General features: G+C 42.4%; 1 protein-coding gene across 11 annotated transcripts in view; it reads left to right on the top strand.

Moving 5' to 3' along the window:
• Positions 1-20,000, top strand: part of PKP4 (plakophilin 4) — a 372,718-nt gene that overhangs the window by 108,953 nt on the left and 243,765 nt on the right. For all 11 annotated transcript variants that reach the window (XM_040357916.1, XM_040357915.1, XM_040357912.1 and 8 more), the window contains one exon: positions 19,609-19,742. In XM_040357916.1, coding sequence (XP_040213850.1) covers positions 19,614-19,742 — 129 coding nt within the window. In that variant the 5' untranslated portion in view covers positions 19,609-19,613. The remainder of the gene's footprint in view (positions 1-19,608; positions 19,743-20,000) is intronic.

Genomic DNA, 20,000 nt, shown 5'->3' with positions numbered 1-20,000 from the left:
AGCCTTTTTACAGTTCAGGTATTTAAACCATTTGCCCACCGGGCCTATTTTGGCACTTCTCTCAAAGTACAAATCTAAAATTTTCTTGCTAGAAAATTAATTGGAACCCCCCAAAAATTATATATATTTTTTAGCAGACACCCTGGGGAATGAAGTGCGGTTCATTGCAAACTTTTTTTTTCTCGCACTGTATTTACGCAATCATTTTTCAAACGCCTTTTTAAAAAAAAAAAAACGGTTTCATGAATTAAAAAATAACAAAACAGTAAAGTTAGCCCAATTTGTTTGCATAACGTGAAAGATGATGTTACGCCGAGTAAATGGATACCTAACATGTCACGCTTTTAAAATTGTGCACACTCATGGAATGGCGCCAAACTTCGGTACTTAAAATCTCCATAGGCGACGCTTTAAATTTTTTTTTACTGGTTACTATTTTCGAGTTAGAGGTCGTCTAGTGCTAGAATTGTTGCACACGCTCTAACGCACGCGACGATACCCACATGTGGGGTTTGACGGCGTTTACGTATGTGGGCGGGACTTGCATGCGTGTTCGCTTCTGAGCGTGAGATACCGGGGACAGGGGCATTTAAAATTGTATTATTTTTTTTACTTGATTTTTTTTATTTTTACACTTTTTTTTTATTTTTATTTTTTTATCACTTTTTATTTCCTATTACAAGGGATGTTTACATCCCTTGTAATAGGAATCACTGTGACAGGTCCTCTTTATGGAGAGATGTTTCTTTCCTCCAGGCTTACAATCATGAGATAGTGGGAAAAAAAATCACCGATCTCATGCCAACAGCCACGATTGCGGCTTTGTTTACTTCCCGGTACCCGGGCGTGACGTCCTAACATCGCGCCCGAGCCTCTGACGGTCTTAGAGATGACTGGTAACCATCTGGTCACCAGCCATCTCTGTTTCCCAGCCAGCGCCAGACGATTCGTTCTCCGGGGCCCTGATGGCACGGGAGAGCCCGGAGAAGCACCGGATGGCGGCGAGAGGGGGGGGACGTCCCCTCCCGCTGCCTATAAGAAAGATCTGATCATTCTTTTTCGTGCAGTGAATTCCCGGCTGATGATATCTATCTGAATGATGCCTGTAGCTGCAGACATCATTCAGATATCACCGCACAAAGTCGAGGACGTCCATGGACGTCCTCGGTTGTTAAAAAAGTTGTAAAGGAAAAAATGTTTTTTGCTGAAATTACTGTTTACAGGGTATAGAGACATAATAGTTAACTGATTCCTTTTAAAAACGATTAAAAAATAGATAGAATCAATCATTTAATGTGGTTTCAGTTTCGTTTTTGCATGTTATCCTGCCTCTGTGCGGTTTAGAGCCATAGAGAAGTGATGGTTTGGAAAACAAACTAGAAGCTACCATACTGTGGTCCTCAGGAAACAGACAACCAGAAGTGTCCAGAACAGAGCAGAATTACCCAGCAACATCAGAGCAAAAACGAACAATGAGGACATGAAAACAAGGACTGCAGTAAGGTAAAGGAACCTATTTAGCTAAAAAAAAATTCCTTTAGTTACCCTTTAAGTGGTTCAAGATAGGCACTAAAGCAGAACTAAATTAACCACCTTGCTTACCTGGGCACATATACCCCCTTCCTGCCCAGGTGAAATTTCAGCTTCCGGCACTGCGTCGCTTTAACTGCAAAAGTTATAGCGCCTACAAAATAGGGGACATAATTATGATATATTTTTTTTTTTTTACACTAGTAATGGCAGCGATCTGCGATTTTTTTTTTTGATTTTTTTTATTGGCACTGCGACATTATGGCGGACACTTTTGACACATTTTTGGGACCATTCACATTTATACAGCGATTCAGTGCTATAAATATGCACTGATTACTGTATAAATGTGACTGGCAGGGAAGGGGTTAACACTAGGGGGTGAGGAAGGGGTTAAATGTGTACCCTTGCATAGTGTTTTCTAACTGTGGGTGGAGGGGACTGACTGGGGAGGTGACCGATCTGTGTCCCTATATACAAGGGACACAGCATCGGTTTTCTCTCCCTGACAGGACGTGGATCTCTTTGTTTACACACAGAGATCCATGGTCCTGCTCAGTTACTGGGCTATCGCGGCTGCCGGGCATGTTCCCAGTAACACGGCGGGTGCGCGTGCCCCCTAGTGGCTGTGAAAGATGAGGACGTCATATGATGGACACGGGAGCATGCCCACAACATTGCGCCCCCCCTCTGAGAGAGCACTTTCCAGAGGGTTTTTCTTTATGCGGGGAAGAGGCCAGAGACCCTGCTGTGGGACCCCAGAACAGGAGGATGTTCAGGGCCACTCTGTGCAAAACAAGCTGAACAGTATGACATATATGTTGTATTTTTTTTATCGAACCTATAGTATTTAAAGTAGAACTTTAGGCAATTTTTATTTTCATTTTGCATAGCATAAGGGAGGGGTATAACCCCTGTCAGTTTTTTTTTTCTTCACCCTGTGTCCCTTAGAGATGTCCCTTCACTTTCTATCCATAGCCAAACAGGAAGTGAGAGGAAATCTCTGAAATGAAGGGAATTCCTTGGGGCCCCCCCAAGTCACCAGAACTAGTGTCCCCATTGGAAGATTTCCCCCCTATTACTTTTCTGGGGACAATCCCAAATTTGGGGTTTTTCTTGTACTTTCAATGATCATGGTAAACCGAACAAATAGAGGGTGAATCTCCTTAACGGGGGCCAAGACAAGTAAAACCTGACAGAGGTTCTAATTCCTCTCCACCATATCAAAAACTAAAACGGTTTTGCCTTCAATTATACTTTAAGCCACCTGTCATTAAATACTGGCTTTGTTCCTAATGGGATTCTTTCTCCTTCATGTCTTGTTCTGTATAACACCCTTCATCTGGACAGGAAGTGAGAAGAAATCTCCCCAGGGTTGGACACAGACTGCTAATAAAACCTGTTCTGCTCTTTAAATAAAGAAAGTGATTAGAAAAATCCCAAAAGATTGCAATGGAATGTTAACAGATGTTCTAACTTTTAATCTGTACAAAACTTATTGAATTGATTAAATCTGGAGTTTAAAAAAAAATGAATTGGGGTACTCATTACATAGGAAGTCTCTGCTTCTTTATTAGTTAAGATGGTGGAGCTTTACTGTTTTCTAGACTAGAAATGAGTATCAGTCTCCTTATCAATAGTGACAAAAGTGTGTCCCTGCGCTATAGCTTTCCTCCTTCCCCTCACTTCTTATTGAAGTAAACAGGAACATTTTTGAATGTTTCAAAATATAACTACAAAAAAATAACGAAGTCTATTCTCATGAAGCCTTCCCTAATGCATGCAGTACCTGCTGCCGCTAGGAGCCAAAACAAAGTTGACTTTGCTTTGTAGCTTCAAAATAGCTACAGTCCTGCTTTTGTAACAACAATTTTAAGTGTGTGGGAGTCCAAATATGTGCAAGCCTGCCAGCCATCTGCCAAATATCTGAATGTCTGTACTTCTGAGGAGCTGAGAGTAATAAATTGCCTTTTGCTTTCTATACTGGAATAAGGCACATTATTCTTAATGGATGGCTGTGAGCATTGACTCTCTGTTGAAAATATTGGGATTTTTGGGCCCTTTCGTACGAGAACTTGCTGCAGTTGGAATTACTTGAATTGAAAGTTTTTGTACTTCAGGGTGTAAGCGATTGAGACAAAACCAATACCCCCAATGAATCAGCAGCTAAGAAACATAGGTTACAGGTGAAGAAAGTGGCTTTCCACAAGAAATTAGGTTGTTTGGTTTCCTTTTACCTCTTGACCTTCATGGTTCTTATTTGCAGACCTAAGGCAGCAAGTAAAATTAATGTAAATAAGTGGGGGCTGAGATTGGGAACCTTTGTGAAAGTGCTAGTTGTTTGTGATGCTGACCACACGGCAATTCCTGGCTCACTTCCTATAACAAGTATACAGATCTGAAAAGTCAGAAGTCCATATCTTCATGCTTTATCTGAGTTAAGAATACAAATTTTTTGCATATTGCTTACATTTTCCCTAAAAATGCTAGTAGCTTGGCTTCCATGGTTTTCTGAATCGCAGAGCTGGAACAAGCAATACAGCAAGTTAGGTTAGTGCAAAGTCAAAAGATGAGTATGATATCCACATATCCAGCATTTTTACAAGGGTGTTGGCAATGGAAGCCTACAGTTTCTCTTGAAAAGTTTCCTTTACGACAGTAATGCCCAACCTTTTGAAGAGCAAGAGCCACTTAAGCGACTTGGTAACCGGTCGTGGGCCACAATGAGTGGAGTAAGTGGATGGCAGCCCACTCGGCTCTATAGGCGCCCACTCTACTCTCAGCACACCAAACTCGCAGGTAATAGAATTCTATGACTCAGTGCAGGTAACGCCCAGGTGCACTTCTCTGTACCTGTGGTTTGAAAGCAGCCCAGTAACCACTGCAGAATAGATATGCCCATATATACACACACTGTGATTTTAATAATAAAAACGTATCTTTAATAACAGTGTTCTATTCTATTTTATTCCATCCCAGAGCAGGAGGTCGTAGGCCACATCAGAGGGCTATGCGGGGGCCACATCAGAGGGCTCCCTCGGCCACATGTGGCCCCCGGGCCACTGGTTGGGCACCCCCTGCTTTACGGACCATAGTTTGCTAAATAAAAGTTTCTTACATTTAGTCTATCAAAAAAAAAAAAATTTGAAAGCTTATGTTTTATGAAGTAGCTTTATCATTCTGCCAATCGAGCTGCACAATTATAGGATGCCCTCTTTCCCTGGAGTAATATTGCTGCATCAAATTAACAGAGTAAATTTTTTAGGCCTCTGTCGCCATGTATTCCTGTCACTTGTGGTTTAGAATACAAGCCACATCTGCATACCCGGGCTGTATCAAATACCACAATGCTGTTATGGCAACCTATTCACCTGTGCAGCACGAAGACCTTGATAAATAACATAGATTCCTATGGGGTTCTTTCTCTCAATGTTATGAGAACATTACGGCCTCGTTGTCCAGAAAAGGTCAGACATATATATGTTTTTTGCGGTGCTCTTTAATTGCTCTCCTGTTGCTTCAGACTGCTGGGTGGTCTAGCATGAAAGGGAATTACACTGCAGCTGAACAAGAAACATTTACTGCTCCCGTTCAGTAAAATTCGCACCCCTCAAATGTGTCTGGTTGACCAAGTAGAACTGCAGTTAAGCATCTAACTGCTATGTGAGCTGCCTTCTCACTGGACTATTTGCGCAGCATTATATACAGGGGTTCACTTTTCTGCTTATAACTTTTCTAGACCTCATGCACACAGGGCAGATAAAATGGTGCTTTTACGGGCGGTTGGCATTCTTTCAGCTTGTAAATGCACATGCATGTTGGCCTATGTGTCTATGCATACATAGGCATTTACATGCTGCAAACAAAAACCCCATCACCAGCGCGTTCAGCAGAGGCCTTTAGCCTTCCAGGAGGAAAAGGCATGTAGAGGAGCTGACCAAACGCTTAGGCTGGGTTCACACATTGATGTTGTGTTAATGTTGCATCATATATTGATGTGCATTGCACTAAGGCATCCTGAAATGTGCATGTACTATTGTTTGTAATGCAGTGCACCACATTATACAATAGTGTATTACCAATCTTTGTGGAGCACTTAAATGCACGTTCATTGGCAAGATGCAGTTGGTTGCCATTAACTTGCATGTTACTGCAGCACAATACTTGTGTAGGTGTGTTACAGTGCCATTTACCGTAACACACTTGTACAAGTAATGTTTTTTTTTATTGAAACATTTTTTTTGTACATAATAGCACAGGTACATGTTCAACACAGTGTTACAATAGTGTCAAACCATTACATTCTGGTCATTGCACACGATACTATACCATACCATAAAAACTGTCCATGGACTGTCTCTGCCGGAGGGCAAGATGAGGGTGTCTAATACTCACTGATCAAGGTAGACAATTCACTGTGAGCATAACAATGTTGGTACTAACACTTATAGCAATTCAAAATTATTATGCATATATGGTTTAAAAAAAAGAAAGAATCCCGTGAAGGGACTTTTGTGCAATGGAGCCAATTTCCACATCAAATATGTAGAAACCCTAATCGGAGCAAAGTTGGAAATTGTAAAAAAGGGGATAGGAAAAGAGAGGGGGGGGGTTTGTTTGCCGCCCCCACTGCCAAAATAAAGAGGAACAAAAATGTTTTTACAGACGATTACCATGTTCCAAACTTTTTTTTTTAATTAAATTACATTTTTTTATTTTCACACTGTCCCTTTTTAATTTGTGTTTTTTTTTTTTTTTTTTAAACCTCCATTGTGATTAAAATAAAGCATGACATGTCCTCTTATGGGGACGTCTCCTCTACCCTTAAAGGAATAGGTTAAAAAAACAATCTTATGCTTTCCAGAAAAATCTGCCCTCACCTCACATCTCCTAGTCCATAAAGGTGATCTGAGACGATCCAAACGCCTCTATTGTAAGCTGGTGCAATTGCTGGATCAAATGCCTGGCCCCCTGCGAGGACGGGAGATCCTGGAGAAGCACTGGAGTGGTGGGGGGTGGTGGCACCTTCTGCCACCTGTAAAAAGCAGTTCAGGATGGCCGAGGATTGTTTTTACTTATTGGAGCATTGCAAGCTGCAGCCATAAGCCTGGTAATAACCATGTAAATATGTACATGTTTGTGGTTTAGCAGCAAGTGGGTGTGTGACAATTGCAACACACCAGAAAAGACAGGTGTAAGGGGGTCACATATGCATTGTAGTTCTAATTCACACATTTTATAATGTACACAAATGCACATCAATGCAGTGCACATTTGTGCACAGAGTGTGCGTTATGAGTGTTTTTGCCATCTGTTGATGTGCATTCAGGACCTCCTAGAAGATGGATGGACTTGTTTAATACAGCATGTGCAAAATGTTCAATATGATGCCTGTAGCAGAACAGATGCATCCGGTAACTAATGTACACCTGAAAAGGCTCTGTTGCTAATTAAAGAAAATTTTCAGTACAAGTATACTTTCAGACAAAGTACACATGCTTGACCCCCCTTTAGCCCTTTTAAACGGCTTTTGCTTCCTTTTCATGGTCTCTGAAATCATGCCTGGCAGGGAACACACATTGATTAGCATAGGTTTGTGTTTTCAGTGTCTCCAGTCTTGGGAGATGGGCTCTACACAAGTCAATGAGGTCTCATAAAGCGAATGCAGTCAAACAGTAAGCCTAGTTCACACTGCTGCGAATTCAAAATCGCGGTAAAATGCACGATTTTACCGCGATTTCGCGGCTGCGATTTTGCCGCGATTCGGCCGCAATTTTATGTAAATCGCGGCCCGATATCGCAAAAAGTAGTACAGGAACTACTTTTTGAAATCGCAGATGCGACGTCGCACTGATTAGGACAGTGCCATTGCCGACAATTGCCGCCGATTTGAGATGCGATTTGACATGTCAAATCGCATCTCAAATCGTTCCAAATTGTACCCAGTGTGAACCAGGGCTGAAGGAAGTTAGTCTTGGGTTGATTAAAGGTATGTTGAGGCTCAAAATTGAAGCAACTTTTTTTTTTTTTTTCTTGTGCCTGGTTGCTGCTATAATTAATTATTCTGAGGTGTTCCTTTCCTAGTTAATCGTTTTCCCTCTGTTACTTTGTATGTGGGACTTGTGTTTCTTCTTGTGGTGGAGAGTCACCCATGCCTATTTTATCTTTGGTTTGAACGTTGCGGCTTTTCCTCATTTGTGCACAGGTCAGTGTGACCGATATTTTCTCACTTTCGTCAAGGAAATTGAAGTGAACTATTCAATACAGAAAGTAATATAACTACCGGTACTGTACTGTAGGCACCGTGGAGACTTTTACCTGCTTGATTTTGAGTGTGGCCGGCCTGATGAGCTGCCAGAGCCCTGTAAAATCTTGTCTCGAGCACAAATCCTCCACCCCATGTGATTGTGCCTAAAGTTAGAAATTGGCCACTCAGGCACTGAATTATAGGAGGCATTGGCCACTCAGGCACTGAGCACTGTATTATAGGAGGCATTGGTCCCTCAGGCACTGAGCACTGTATTATGGGAGGCATTGGTCCCTGTATTATGGGAGGCATTGGTCCCTCAGGCACTGAGCACTGTATTATGGGAGGCATTGGTCCCTCAGGCACTGTATTATAGGAGACATTGGTCCCTCAGGCACTGAGCACTGTATTATGGGAGGCATTGGTCCCTCAGGCACTGAGCACTGTATTATGGGAGGCATTGGTCCCTCAGGCACTGAGCACTGTATTATGGGAGGCATTGATCCCTCAGGCACTGAGCACTGTATTATGGGAGGCATAAATTGGAAGTCTCACTGCAGCGCCTTCAACTACAGGGGTCTCATTTTGAAGTGCACCTGACCCACGTGTTTCCTAGCAAGTGCTGGGTTTCACTGTGCATGGTAATCTGTTACGATCAGGGCCCATTCACGGTTTTCATAGATTTTAAGCTCCAACGAGAAGGGCCCTCTGATTCATCCTGTATTATTGTAACTGTACTGTCTGCCCTCATGTTGTAAAGCACTGCACAAACTGTTGGCGCTATATAAATACTGTATAATAATAATAATAATTGTGCGTTGTAGAACACATGGCACTACACCTGCTTCATGTGTGTTGCAGTGCTATTCATTGTGAATGGCATCCTAACACAGTAGAGCACAACAAACTGCATCCCAGTGCATGTATCACTTGGAGGTGGTGTGCTGCATTGCATTAACATTTTTTTTTTTTTTTTTTAAATCTATTGTGGTGCATTGGCAGCTCATTAATAATGCATGGCTGCATTAACGCAATGCACGTTATTGCACCACAACGGGGCTCTTGAATTGTAAATCGGCCCTCTGGTTAGGTGGTTACAGCAGCCCCTTTTGTTCTGCAATATATAAACAACCACCTGCAGGATTTAGAAAAATTTGGAATGGTAGGTGAGACTGAGAATAACACAAGAAAGCATAGAACTGTGAAAATATACAAAAGTAGTTGCATATAGCTGGAGAAACAAGCTTCCAACAAACACTTGACAATGATGGACTAATTCTTTACGTACGGGGTAGCTATGCCTTGGTCTTTGAACCCCCTGGCAAGGACAGGTGTTTTGTTCTTAATGACAAAATTCCTTTCCACCTACGAGTTTATAGTCTCACTATGGGGGCCCTCAGCTAAGCGTTCACACCAGTTGGTGATGAAAATAGGAGTCACAAGGGAGTACTGAATAAGCCAAATGTTTTATTATTTTCTTTCTATGTATTAAAAATAATAGCTTGTGATTAGTCCAATTAATCAGGTGAATAACTTGTTTAATTGCAGTGGGGTTGAGGACAGAAGGATGGAGGCATGCACTTGTTTTGTGTTGTGTTTAGACCTCTGCAGGCTTGTCCTTCTTGCAGTCAGCCTCGCTGGAGGGGAGAGCAGACACATACTCATTAACTCTCCTTGTTGGATCCGGCACACATGAATGGTTTATATTGTATCTGCGTTTGTTTCATAAGCAGCCTATTTTTACATAGCACTCAGGTGTACAGTATGGTTGCTGCCAGTTTGTGTCATTCGCAGTTTGATGTTTGTTTAACCACTTCCCTACCGGCCCATAGTAAAATGACGTCCACAAAGAACTTCTGCCGTTCAGAGTGGACGTCATATGACGTCCTGGGCTTTCCGGGTGGATATCTGAATGATGCCTGCAGCTAAGAGGCATCATTCAGATATCCTTCTAAACTGCCGGCGATTCTGCACAACGTAAGAACGATCATAGCGGCGGTTCCCGCCGCTAGATCGTTCTTACAGGCGGCGGGAGGGGACATCCCCCCCCTCCCGCCGCCATCCGGTGCTTCTCCGGGCTCTCCCGTGCCATCGGGGGCCCGGAGAACGAATCGTCCGGCGCTCGCAGGAAGCATAGAGATGACTGGTGACCAGATGGTCACCAGTCATCTCTATGACCGTCGGAGGACCCGGGCGCGATGTGATGACGTCACGCCCGGGTCCCGTAAGTAAACAAAGCCGCGATTGCGGCTGCTAAGCAACCACAAGCATGAGATCGGTGAATTTTTTTTCATCACCGATTTCATGCTTTCCAGCCTGGAGGAGAGATGTGGGGTCTTACTGACCCCGCATCTCTCCATAAAGAGTACCTGTCACACACATTCCTATTACAAGGGATGTTTACATTCCTTGTAATAGGAATAAAAGTGATAAAAAAAAAAAAAAAAATTAAAAAAAAAAGTGTAAAAAAGAAATAAATATATATAAAAAAAAAAAGAAATAAAAATTTATTTTTTTAACGCCCCTGTCCCCCGGTAGCTTGCGCGCAGAAGCGAACGCACACGCAAGTCCCGCCGACATATGTAAACGCCGTTTTAAACCACATATGTGAGGTATCGCCGCTGTGCGTTAGAGTGCCAGCAAACAATTCTAGCACTAGATCTCCTCTGTAAATCTAAACTGGTAACCTGTAAAAAATTTCAAATCGTTGCCTATGGAGATTTTTAAGTACCGAAGTTTGGCGCCATTCCATGAGTGTGCGCAATTTTAAAGCGTGACATGTTAGGTATCTATTTACTCGTGTAACATCATATTTCATATTTTACAAAAAAATTGGGCTAACTTTACTGTTTTTTAAATTTTTTTTAATTCATGAAACAATTTTTTTCCCAAAAAAAGGCGTTTGAAAAATTATTGCGCAAATACCGTGCAAGATAAAAGGTTTCAATGACCGTCGTTTTATTCCCTAGGGTGTCTGCTAAAAAAAACATATATAATGTTTGGGGGTTCTGCGTAATTTTCTAGCAAAAAAATTATGATTTGTACATGTAGGAGAGAAGTGCCAGAATAGGCCCGGTATGGATGGGTGTATAACTGCCCGGTATGGAAGAGGTTAATAATTCTTTACAAGTTGAAAAGACCCCATTGGGACACTAAATAAAAAAAAATGCTTTTTAGCTTCTACAGTTTCCACATTACACAACTCCAATGAAGTTACAGAAAAACAACTCACTGCCCTAAAAAGAAATCCACAATATATTTACCTTCTCATTGCTCCTGTACTGTTCCATTGAGCCACCAGAGTAAAAGCCACCAGTCATTATTTACTCCCCATGTAATTGTGCTGGTTGGCCCAGCGCTGTCTCATGCCCAATTCTCAGAAGTACTTGATGTTTCCTTTAGCTCCTGGTGTCAAACAAAGGAAATGTACATGTACGCAATTGGTAATGGCAGGTTAAAGCAAACCTGTTTCTTTGCCCTAAATAACGAAACCTCCTAGTAAGATATACCACCGTACGTGGAAAGCGCACATTTCTTGGTGTGAGTCGATTGGTGCTCATCCTCACTCCTTTTCTATAGGTCAGATCTTGGCCTACCTGTAACGGGGCGTTGAGCAGAGGTTGGCCTTGAGTACCTTCCAGGGCCAGGTGTCTGCCTTGGCAATCTTCTTTCAGTGACCCCTAGCCACTCACTCTTTAGGTCGTACCTTCATTCAAAGAGTTGGGCACATGGCTCCATCTGTACGATCTCTTTTGCCACCATGGGACTTAAAGGAGTTGTAAAGACTTGTTTATTATTTTCTAAATAGGGTTCCTTTAAGCTAGTTGTTGGTTCACTTACCCTTTCCTTTAATTTCCCTTCTAAATGTTTTTTTTTCTTTGTCTGAATTCCTCACTTCCTGTTCCTCAGCGTGCTTGCCCCCTCCCATGGGACTACATCCCTGCGGGGAGACACTGTGAACAAATAGTACTATCGGTTTTTCAGAACCTCCATTTGAGAATCAGGAGATTCCCTTAGCTAAATTCTATAAAGTAGATATTTTGGCATCTGTGGATGCTTCTTTTGGCCGAAAGGTTTTGCAGGCTGCTATTCCCTCTTGAGGGGTGTTTTTTCTTTACATTATTTCAGATGAGGCTCCTGTGCTCCAGTTAAGGCTCCTGTGTCCTGGTTAGGGCTCTTGTGTTTAGCCTTGGGTTATTTTCCCCACTCCTCATTTCTCGTTGGCACTGCTTTTGGACATCCCAATGGTCAAGATTAAGGAGGCGCTGTGTCCGTCGATGAACTACGGAGAAAATGTGATTTTTGTACTTGCTGTAAAATCCACTTCTCAGAGTTCCACACAGCACCCCACCCCTCTATAGGGTTTTGATACTTCTATTACTGCTTGCTACTAAACTGAATACCTAGAGCAGGGAGGGGGTTATATGCTGACTGAGGCTGACCCATGGGGCGTAGCCAAGTTTTTTATGTTCTGCCTAGTCCTACTCCTGCAGAGGCAATCTAACCCAATGGTCAAAATTAAGGAGATGCTGCGTCCGTCTAACTCTGAGAAATACATTTTACAGGGTATACAAATCTCTAATAATTTTTGCTAAAAAATTACTTGGAACCCCCAAATATATATATAACATTTAGTAGAGACCCTAGAGAATAAAATGGTTGTTGCAAAAATGTATGTCACACCGTATTTGTGTAGCGGTCTTTCAAAAGCAATTTTTTGTGGAAGAAATGCACTTAAATTTATAAAAAAAAATTAAAAAAGCTAAACGATAAAGTTAGCCTAATTTTTTTGTTGGAAGTTACGCCAAGAATTGTGATCTTTATTCTAAACAATAAAAATTGTGATTCTTATTTTATCCAGAATCGTTCAGCACTAGTACACATATGTATTATAAAATAATCCTGTGTACACTACAAAATCCAAATAGTTTTGAAGCATAATTATGCGTGTTAACCATTAGAATTAAATTTGAGTATGCACATACTCCTTCTAGTGGCTAGAATATTTATTCTAGCCACTAGAATGCATTTGTTTATGTGTATATGCACATATACAGTATATGTAAATTATGCCAGTAAACCCCTCTACAAACACAGATTTCAGGCATTTTATTTTTAAATGCTGCTCTGAAATTAGTCTAAATGCCACAATGTGAATGGACACATTGACTAAAATAAAGCTGCATTCAGAGGCTTAAAATAAAAATACTGCTGAAAGCGGAATTTTCGTGGTGGTTTTTTTTTTTGGCCCATTTGCATGAGGCCTAACACAAATAAGCAGGTAGCATAGCCTTTATATGGAATGAGCAAATATGGCTGCCTTTGTCGTTGTAAAATATATATACAGGGAGTGCAGAATTATTAGGCAAGTTGTATTTTTGAGGATTCATTTTATTATTGAACAACAACCATGTTCTCAATGAACCCAAAAAACTCATTAATATCAAAGCTGAATATTTTTGGAAGTAGTTTTTAGTTTGTTTTTAGTTTTAGCTATTTTAGGGGGATATCTGTGTGTGCAGGTGACTATTACTGTGCATAATTATTAGGCAACTTAACGAAAAAAAAATATATACCCATTTCAATTTATTTTTTACCAGTGAAACCAATATAACATCTCAACATTCACAAATATACATTTCTGACATTCAAAAACAAAACAAAAACAAATCAGTGACCAATATAGCCACCTTTCTTTGCAAGGACACTCAAAAGCCTGCCATCCATGGATTCTGTCAGTGTTTTGATCTGTTCACCATCAACATTGCGTGCAGCAGCAACCACAGCCTCCCAGACACTGTTCAGAGAGGTGTACTGTTTTCCCTCCTTGTAAATCTCACATTTGATGATGGACCACAGGTTCTCAATGGGGTTCAGATCAGGTGAACAAGGAGGCCATGTCATTAGTTTTTCTTCTTTTATACCCTTTCTTGCCAGCCACGCTGTGGAGTACTTGGACGCGTGTGATGGAGCATTGTCCTGCATGAAAATCATGTTTTTCTTGAAGGATGCAGACTTCTTCCTGTACCACTGCTTGAAGAAGGTGTCTTCCAGAAACTGGCAGTAGGACTGGGAGTTGAGCTTGACTCCATCCTCAACCCGAAAAGGCCCCACAAGCTCATCTTTGATGATACCAGCCCAAACCAGTACTCCACCTCCACCTTGCTGGCGTCTGAGTCGGACTGGAGCTCTCTGCCCTTTACCAATCCAGCCACGGGCCCATCCATCTGGCCCATCAAGACTCACTCTTATTTCAGCAGTCCATAAAACCTTAGAAAAATCAGTCTTGAGATATTTCTTGGCCCAGTCTTGACGTTTCAGCTTGTGTGTCTTGTTCAGTGGTGGTCGTCTTTCAGCCTTTCTTACCTTGGCCATGTCTCTGAGTATTGCACACCTTGTGCTTTTGGGCACTCCAGTGATGTTGCAGCTCTGAAATATGGCCAAACTGGTGGCAAGTGGCATCTTGGCAGCTGCACGCTTGACTTTTCTCAGTTCATGGGCAGTTATTTTGCGCCTTGGTTTTTCCACACGCTTCTTGCGACCCTGTTGACTATTTTGAATGAAACGCTTGATTGTTCGATGATCACGCTTCAGAAGCTTTGCAATTTTAAGAGTGCTGCATCCCTCTGCAAGATATTGCACTATTTTTGACTTTTCTGAGTCTGTCAAGTCCTTCTTTTGACCCATTTTGCCACAGGAAAGGAAGTTGACTAATAATTCTGCACACCTGATATAGGGTGTTGATGTCATTAGACCACACACCTTCTCATTACAGAGATGCACATCACCTAATATGCCTAATTGGTAGTAGGCTTTCGAGCCTATACAGCTTGGAGTAAGACAACATGCATAAAGAGGATGATGTGGTCAAAATACCCATTTGCCTAATAATTCTGCACTCCCTGTATATAATGTAATAATATGAAAAAGGATTTTAAAATCTTGGCACATAGATAAGGCAGGTCACATCGTAATGCATTTTATTAAAAAAAAGTATATACCGGTAATTTCCTTTTAACAGGAAGTTGTATCAGCTGGCCATGTGCCCCAATATGTCGCTGACCACTCAGTGAAGCTGTCATCCAATATGTCATATGTTATCATTATTCATACAGAACTACATCTGCCCCAGTTTTGGTATAATCCAGAGATTAACAGCATGTTTTCTTGGAGGCATAATTTGTTTACGCGTTAATTGCGTCTATTTCTTTGATTCGGCCAATTGCTTTACTTGTGAGTAAGTAGCAGGATGACTTTCAACAGCCACTGGAAATGAAAGTGAAGTCTCTGATCTTTTAAATTGTATACAATGCCCATAGTGATTGCACTGTGATCCTGGAAAGCATAGCAGCAGGAAGTGAGGCAGAGGTGATATAATTCACATACACAGTGACTGTGCAACTTAACAATCGGGTTTAAACCCTAGAGAACCACTATATCAAAAAGTAATGTAGTAGCCCAAAGTCTAGGCAGGGTTGCTCCTAAGTTTATCTGCCAGGTATAATTGCCTTGGTCAATTATTAGGGATCAATTGATTTCACCCGAAGTCTGGATTTGCTGCACTTCTCTCTTCTGTTCAGTGGCGGCCCGTCCATAGGGGCGCCCGGGCGCCGCCCCCCATCCCCCAGTCAGTAAAAAAAAAAAAAAATGTTTTAAATCTGTCCCTTTAAGAAAAAAAAAATTCCAAAAAAGGGCCTTATGTGCACTGTGTCCGCGCGCCGGACGCCGGCACAGTGCTGTAGGAGTAGCGCCACGTCTGTGCAATCACGGGATTGCAGACGCGGCGCTACATTGGCAAAAAAAAAAAGGCTTTGTGGCGTTCTCCATCGCGCCACTTGCTTCCGGCGCGATGGAGTGTATTGTTATGGCCGGGCGGGTGCATACACTTTCCGTGTGCACCCGCCCGTCTCTGTGCTCGTTCCGACGTCACTCGAAAACAGGAAGTGACGTCGGAACAGCTCGAGCTCAGTGCGCCCGACCGAGGAACAGGTAAGTCTGCCTGTCTGTAAGCATCGGCGGCCGCTCCACAACACCCCACCAGCTTATACAGCAGCTTCTAACCTCCCCCGTGATTTCCACAACGTTTTTCTTATTCGGCCCCCGGCACCCCCCCCCCCCCCCCCAAGCTTATTCAAAGTCTTTTTTTTATTTACTATTTGGCGGCCCCCCCCCACCCCTCGCTTATTTAAAAAATATATAATATTTAATAAAAAATATAATATTCGGCGGCTGGCGTCCAATCTCCACCCCCCCCCCCCCTGCTTTTTTTTTTTATAAATCTCTTTATTTAAATTTTCTTTTTTTATCCATACAAGAAATTAAAATCATACACATACATTACATTCATATGCTTAATCCAATTTTTTTTTAATATATTTTTTTTTATATTTAATATTCAGCAAAAATAATGCCAGGCAACAACCCCCCCCCCCCCCCCAATCAATGTTTTTTTTTTTTTTTTAATATTAGTTAAATATATTAAGCTTATTAACCGTTTATTTTTTAGATTTGATTCAATTTAGCAATAAGTATAAAAAAAGTTTTTTTTTTAATAACTGGGGGGGTGGTCTGGTGGGGTAGTGTTACCGGCCGCTATTTGTGCTGTAATGAATTTTTACATAGAAAAGAAATGTTGTTAATAAGTGTGTAAATGAATTATAAAAAAAGTTTTTTTCAATAACCGGCTTTTTTTATAATTCATTTACCCACTTATTAACAACATTTATTTTCTATGTAAAAATTCATTACAGCACAAATAGCGGCCGGTAACACTACCCCACCAGACCACCCCCCCAGTTATTAAAAAAAAAAAACTTTTTTTATACTTAATGTGCAGGGAAAATATCGGCCGTCAACACCACCCCACCCCCCGCTTGCAAATTGTCCTGCGACTTGGGACTGGAAAGTTGCAGGATGAGTTGGACCCGATGATTTCCAATGAGAACTGTTCATATCTGTGCAACTTTGAAGTAGTCCCTGCATTACTTTTGTCCCACCTTGATGTGACTTGAGGTCCATAGACCTCCAGAATACATAGGCATTGCTTCAAGTCGCTGCAAAATCGCACCAAAAGATTGTGGCAGAATCTTGCGACTTTCAGGCTAATGCAGTCTGAAAGTTGCACAATTCTACTGCAATTTTGATGTGACTTAAAGCAATGCCTGTGTATTCTGGAGGTCTATGGACCTCAAGTTGCATCAAAGTGGGACCAAAGTAATGCAGGGACTACTTTGAAGTCGCACAGATATGAACGGTTCTCATTGGAAATCATGGGGTACGACTTGTCATGCAACATTTAAGTCCCAAGTCGCAGGACAAGTAATTCCTGCAGTCTCTGGTAATCTTGTGCAGTATGTCCGCAGTCTCTGGTAATCTTGTGCAGTATGTCCGCAGTCTCTGGTAATCTCCTGCAGTATGTCCGAAGTCTCTGGTAATCTTGTGCAGTATGTCCGCAGTATCTGGCAATCTTGTGCAGTATGTCCGCAGTCTCTGGTAATCTCCTGCAGTATGTCCGCAGTCTCTGGTAATCTCCTGCAGTATGTCCGCAGTCTCTGGTAATCTTTTGCAGTATGTCTGCAGTCTCTGGTAGTCTCCTGCAGTATGTCCGCAGTCTCTGGTAATATTTTGCAGTATGTCTGCAGTCTCTGGTAATCTCCTGCAGTATGTCCGCAGTCTCTGGTAATCTCCTGCAGTATGTCTGCAGTCTCTGGTAATCTTTTGCAGTATGTCTGCAGTCTCTGGTAATCTTGTGTAGTATGTCCGCAGTCTCTGGTAATCTTGTGTAGTATGTCCGCAGTCTCTGGTAATCTTGTGTAGTATGTCCGCAGTCTCTGGTAATCTTGTGTAGTATGTCCGCAGTCTCTGGTAATCCTGTGCAGTATGTCCGCAGTTTCTTATAATCTCCTGCAGTATGTCCGCAGTCTCTGGTAATCTCCTGCCCATTTCGAGTCCTTCATTACTAACAGTGTCATATTTTAGTTTGTTTGCACCGATCTGTAAGGCTGCGCTATATACCATGATTTGTGATGCTGGGGCTATATACTCTGTGCTGTGACGCTGAGCTATATACACCTGACATTGAGTGGAAGCAAGTGGAATACAGGGGACGGAGTGGTGGATTCTATAAGGGGTGTGGCTTATGAGAAGTGGGAGGGACCAAATGTGGAAGGGCGGGGTATTGCGCCCCCCCATCCTAAAACTTCACCAGCCGCCACTGCTTCTGTTGCTGGGTGGCCAGGTTCTTGGTGACATTAGAAAAGACAAGGGCGATGCAAGGACATATTAAGGAGTATTTGGGGTGTCTCCGCCAATGGGCAGGGGTTTTCTTGGGTCCCTTAGCCTGTTGGGAGAAGCTATATAATTGGGTGGAGTCAGGTGATCGGTTTCAGGACCAGCTGGCTGTCTGGGTGGTCTTGTGTTGAGCTGCCCGGGCTGCTAGGCTGGAGTTTGGGCCTATCCCTGGCTCATCTGGCTGCGGCTTTCTGTGGGCCTATCCAGAAGCAAGAGGGCAGCGTAGGGTTGGGATTGCGACCTTGCAGTCCAACCGGTTCTGCCGGCTGGTGAAACTGTTTTGGCCTGAGGTAGAAGGGAAGCTGTCTCCACTAAGGGACCAACCACCTTGTTACCAGGGACCATATTGAGTAGCTGAAGAAAGTACCCGAGCAGTATTCTCACCAACCGGGGACGGTGAATAATCGGGAAAATTCAGCAGGTGCCAAGCCAGGGACCCAGCCAGTGGGGTGATGATTGAGTATCTGGAGTGCCAAGCTAGGGACCCAGCCAGTGGGGTGATGATTGAGTATCTGGAGTGCCAAGCTAGGGACCCAGCAGGGAAGCGGTGGTGAAGCTTGAGGAAGATACTAAAGTATGAAGATTCAGTGGCAGTGAATCGGCAAGTCTAGTGAGAGACTGGGAGCTCAGTGGGCTGAGAATCTACAGAGTCTATATAATCTATAAAGTAACATTATGTTATGACCTGTTGCCATAGGAGACGGCGCTTCTACACATGCAGATGTAGTGCCTGGCTGGGTGCCTTTCCCTGCATGGCTGTCTACTTGTAGAAGTCTCGGAGTCTGCCAATTGACATTGCAACTACCTAAGGGTGTCCTGGCCCTAAACCCTCTCTCCCACAGTTCTGTTCAAAAGAAAATAAATCTCTTTGCATTCAAGAAGTGTCTGGCACCCATGAATCTACCTTGCATCACACCCACTATGCCTTGCAATCCACTCTATACAGAAGGATGTCGGCTGTTCCTGGAACACATGTAATGATCGTTTTCAGTACATTCCATTTTTATTATACAGGATTTATATAGCACCAACAGTTTGTGCAGAGCTTTACAGTACAACTTTGTATTGTCTTTAGAGTTTTTACATGCTGATGAGGCTGTTCAGTGATTAATCACAGGAGTTGGGACAAACCATAACACCGACTGGTGTTGTGGTTGTGGTTTTTTTTTTGGGGGGGGGGGGCTCGTTTACCCCACAATATGCAAAGACCAATGCAGGCTCGACACCAGGGCACATAGAAAATACATTTTTAATGTGTTAATTCTGCAAAAATATCATGCAAAGCTTAGAGAAGTCCAAGCGTGATAACGGCTCAAAATGTATACGTTTGCTGAAAATCGAGTGTAGTTCCCCCCCAACATTTTCCTCTCTAATCAGTGTATATAGTACATTTCCTGTAAAACACATACAAGAATATTTAGTTATGTGTATCACAATTATTTACCGTCAAATTTACCAAAAGGTAAATCTCGTTTTTGGCCTGTAGTTGACAAATGTTGTTTTTGTGCTTTACTTACCAGCTGTTTTTCTATATTGTCTAGATGCCATGCCAGCTCCTGAGCAGACTCCATTGATGGAGGAGGGCCTACAGAAAGTCCCGCAAGAAGCTCCTCCCACTACCAGCATGGAACCAGAAGCCACCGCTACAAACATTTTGGCGTCGGTAAAAGAACAGGTAAGGCCAAGTTGTCCTCTGAGTTCAGTTAACTTGGTTGTTCATCTGACTACACACGTTCTCTTGGCTACAGTTGTATCTTATAAATAAGTGCAAGATCTTTGCTACCAATACACCAAAAAGACGACAGGAATGTTTTTTTTTTTTTTTAATAGATATGACTAAAATGGCTCAAGAACGGGCATACAATTTACTGCATTCAGATCTGTAATTTATAAGGCTATAAACGGTGCAGTATTGTATAATATGGGCCCCATG

Source organism: Rana temporaria, chromosome 6 (assembly GCF_905171775.1).
Source record: "Rana temporaria chromosome 6, aRanTem1.1, whole genome shotgun sequence".
Taxonomy (NCBI): Eukaryota; Metazoa; Chordata; class Amphibia; order Anura; family Ranidae; genus Rana; species Rana temporaria.
This window is presented reverse-complemented; position numbering and strand designations above follow the sequence as displayed.